The sequence below is a fragment of the Trichechus manatus genome, unplaced genomic scaffold, assembly GCF_000243295.1.
Source record: "Trichechus manatus latirostris isolate Lorelei unplaced genomic scaffold, TriManLat1.0 scaffold00357, whole genome shotgun sequence".
Lineage (NCBI taxonomy): Eukaryota > Metazoa > Chordata > Mammalia > Sirenia > Trichechidae > Trichechus > Trichechus manatus.
This window is the reverse complement of record NW_004444293.1, coordinates 528,900-533,306: the sequence shown is the minus strand read 5'-3', so window position 1 is coordinate 533,306 and position 4,407 is coordinate 528,900. Positions and strand designations below refer to the sequence as shown.

General features: G+C 38.4%; 1 protein-coding gene across 1 annotated transcript in view; it reads left to right on the top strand.

Annotated features, from left to right (window-relative positions):
• LOC101342981 (cadherin-18-like) overlaps positions 1–4,407 on the top strand; it is a 179,365-nt gene that overhangs the window by 161,869 nt on the left and 13,089 nt on the right. The window contains exon 8 of the mRNA XM_004390939.3: positions 2,340–2,591. Coding sequence (XP_004390996.3) covers positions 2,340–2,591 — 252 coding nt within the window. The remainder of the gene's footprint in view (positions 1–2,339; positions 2,592–4,407) is intronic.

Sequence of the window (4,407 nt, the reverse complement as noted above, 5' to 3'; positions counted from 1 at the left end):
TCATAACTGCTGTGCTATGAACATGAATTAATTTTTTGTCTTTTTGTTTCTCTATTCTGAAACCTATTTCAGGATAGACAGTTTATATATAGCTATAGCTATACGTATACCTATATCTATGTCTATTTTATACTTATGTCTATTATAGCAGCACCCTCATCATCTAGGTTTGTGCATGCGAGAGAGTTGGACGCCTGTGGACTTGCCATAGGGAAGCCTTCCTGTCCTTGTAGGATTTGAGTATAGGAGCCTTAATCGCTGTTTATAAATTATTAATATATATTAATTCCTCTTTCACATGCAAGATGGTCTTTTTCAACATCTTCTTGGATTAAACCCTGCCTATCTATCTCTCTATCTCTCTGTCTAACTCTATCTATTTTTGTGCCTTATTATCTGTATTACATTGAATAACCAAAACCCATTCCCTATGAGTCTATGCCAACTCATAGTGAACCTATAGGACAGAGTAGAACTGCCACGTAGGGTTTCCAAGACTGTAAATCTTTTTTTGACAATTTTTTTTTAAAGATGTGATTAGATGAAAGTTTAGAGAGCAAATTAGTTTCTCATTAAACAATTAATACACATATTGTTTTGTGACATTGGATGCCAGCCCCACGACTTGTCAACACTCTCCCCTTCTTGACCTTGGAAGGCTATAAACCTTTACAGAAGCAGACTGCCATGTCTTTCTGCCATGGAGCAGCTGGTAGGTTTGAATCACCAACCTTTCTGTTAACACTGAGCACTTAACCACTGAGCCATCAGGGCTCCTTATTACATTGAATACTTATAGAAAATAATTATCTTTCTATTGGATTAATTTTTCAATGTATTGTCAATACAGTTGTAGGATATTGGGTTATGGCTATCATAAATATACATATAAGAAGCAGAATTTTAATTTTCAAACTAAAGAGAATTGATATGAGAGAAAGAATTCCTAATATAATTATCTAATAATTCACTTACTTTTTAGCGAAAAGTAATTAACTCACAGGTGTTGTCACTGGTTGGGAAGCAGCCTTTGAAATGGAGTTTAGCATTCAGGATGTGTACTGGAGTGTGCCCTTGGGATCAACGCTGGTGGATGACAGTGGGAGGAAAAAGGGTTGGGCAGAGGCAGAAGTCAGGCTACCATCCACTTTTAATGCCACCTCAGCTAGTCTCAGGGAAAGCTATGGATCTATACTGGCCCTTCAGAATTGTCTGGGTTGGGCAGCAATGACCCAACTTTAATATTCTTGCAGTAATGTGTCATTGATTATGTACCACTGCAGAAGAATGTGATCTTGGTCCAGTAGCATCTGCAACTGTGGCAACAAGCCATCCTTTGAAGGGAATCAGAGCAGCACTTCCAAGTGGGCACCATAGGGATCTTGAGAAAAGTCATTCTGGAATTATAATAACAGTGTTGAGATAATCATGTCGTGTGTGCACCTGATGACATCATTACTGACTGGAGGTGAATTATTGGAAGAAGTGAGGCATTGTGGCTTTGATCAAGGTTCTAGAATATGATGGGGTTGAGTCATGATCTTTCAGTAGCCTTGTGAACTTGAACAACTTGTCCTCTGAGACTCGAGTTATTTATTTTTAAATTATTATTTATAATATAAATTATTTTTCCTATAAAGTAAGGAATTTAATACCTCCCCCCATCAGGTTGTGGGGATTTAACAAAATATGTCATATAGTACACTACTTCTTAAAAGCACATACAAATAATTATCTGTTTTATTCGACATTGACTTTTCCATGGTGTGTTCACTGTAAGAAGAGTGCTTCCAATCACAGCTAAGTCTAAAGAAGATGATTAGTTGATCTGGTGTCTCTATAAAAAAATATTGTCCATACCAGTGATTCTTAAACTTTCATTGTGCATTAACAGCACCTGGATAGTTTGCTGAAAATGCAGATGTCTGCTCTATCTTTTACATTCAGAATTATCAGGTTTGGGGTCAGGCCCACTGGTGCACCCCAAAGTTTGGAACCTACTGGCTTAAAGCCATCTGTATCCTTTTAAATCTTTTGACTAATATGTTTATGTCCAAAATAGGTATTGCTTCTTCCTTCTCCATCCTCCACTACCTTTCCTCCTCCCTTAGTTGGTGCTGTATTAATTTTTCAAATCGGTTTCTCAATTTGAGACGATATTAGTTACTCTTTAATCATTGCCCCTTCATGTACTCATGTCCATCTCATAAACTGAAAAAAAAAAAAGAAAAAGAAACGAAAAACAAACTCACACGTACCCATTTTATCCATTAAAGGAAATGTGAATCTTTAATGGCGGCTTTACTGAGTACGTTTTGTTTTGCTTATGTCTGTCATAGATAACACAGCCAGCATTCTGACAAGGCGGAGGAGATTTAGTCGAACTATTCAGGATGTGTATTATCTCCCCATTATGATCTCTGATGGTGGAATCCCCTCTCTCAGCAGCAGCAGCACCCTCACCATCAGGGTTTGTGCATGCGAGAGAGATGGGCGTGTGCGGACCTGCCATGCAGAAGCCTTCCTGTCCTCGGCGGGTTTGAGTACAGGAGCCTTAATCGCTATTCTTCTGTGTGTTGTCATTCTCCTTGGTAAGTCATTCTGCATCCTAATGTTGTATGATGGTAATTCTGAATATGCCCTCAATGTCCCATAGCGCATTGGGGGTTGGGGTAGGGAGGGGAGAGACGTTTTTTACCAAAGCTAAGAATTTGGACTGGATAATGTGGATAAAAAACAGAGCTTCACAGAATTCTTTTTAATTAACTTAATACTATAGTTAATCTAGAAACAATTTGATTCTAATACAATGAGAAAGTTGGGGGAATAGATGATATTTGAGAGAAAGCTTTTGGGAAAGTTTAGTTTTTAAGGAGAATAAATATTAAAATATGCTAAACCCCAGGGTCTAATATCCAAAATATATAGAGAACTATAACTTAACAAAAGTGTAAATGACCCAATCAAACAATGGACAAAGGCCTGGAATAGACGTTTCACCAAAGAGGATGTCCAAATAGCCAAAAACAATATAGATATGAAATATGCTCAATGTCTTTAGTCATCAGAGAGATGCAAATCAAAATCAAAATGAGATACCACTTCATGCCCACTAGGATGGCTAAAATAAAACAAAACCCCCAGAAAATAACAAATGTTGGTGAGGATGTGGGAAAATGGAAACCCTTATCCATTCCTGATGAGAATGTAAAATGGTTCAGCCATTGTGGAAAAATGTTAAGCAGTGCTCAAAAACTAAAAATAGAACTACCATGTGATCCAGCAATACCACTCCTAGGTGTATACCCAAGACACTTAAAAGCTGGGACACAGACACATGCACACCAATGTTCATTGCACAATATGCCAAAAAGTAGAAATGACATAAATATACATCAGTGGATGAATAGATCAATAAAATGTGGTACATACATTCAATGGACTACTACTCAGCTGTAAAGAGAAATGAAGTCCTGATACATGCTATAACATGGATGATCCTCAAGACATTATGCTAACTGAAATCAGCCAATTATAAAAGGACAAATATTATATGATCTCACTTATATGAAATGACAAGAATAAGAAAATGTATAGAGGCCAAAGTTTATAGTGGTTACCAGAGATGGAAGAGAAGGGGAGAGGGGGAGCCACTGCTTGAGGAGTGGTGAGTTTCTGTTTATGGTGATAGGAAATCTAGCATCCATTAAGGGTAAAGGTTGTGCAACATAGTTGACGTAATTGAGATCATTAGGCTATACACCTGAAAGGGGTTGAATTAGTAAATGACGTGTTATGTGTATTTTTACAACAACAACAACAAAAGCAACTATTGATACTGCTTATATCCAGCCAGACACTTTGTGTTAATTTGTTTTCCTGGTTTGGAGATTTAGGGGCATGGTTTCATGGGACATCCCAGTCAATTGGCCTAATGGTTTTGGTGTTTTTGTCCTGCCTTCTGGTTCATTGTGTGGTGCCTGGGTTCTTAAAGGCTTGTTAGTGTTCATCCAAGGTACAGCAATTGGTCTCTGTTAGCCTGGGGCAGTGGCGTGAGGGGTTAGGAATTGGAAGAGGAACTGAAGCGCATGTCTTGTTGCCTCCCTAAATGGCTGCCTCTTTTGCCATGGGCTGGAAGAACTGGATGGTGCCCAGCTACCATTGCAGAGTGTTCTATCAAAGATTCTATAGAAGAGTCCTGATTAAGGGGTCAGGAAGGCAGCAGAGAGAAATGTGCAAGGGAATTTCAAGTTGTTGTGGAGTCCAGATTTTCTGGAGCCATTGGAGCTGGGTGACCACCCCCCTCAACTATGGTTCTGAGATCATCTTTGAACCTTGGACCTTAAACTGAGGCTATCCCCTAAAGTCATCTTTAAACCAAAACAATAGTTTAGCTTAATTAGTAAA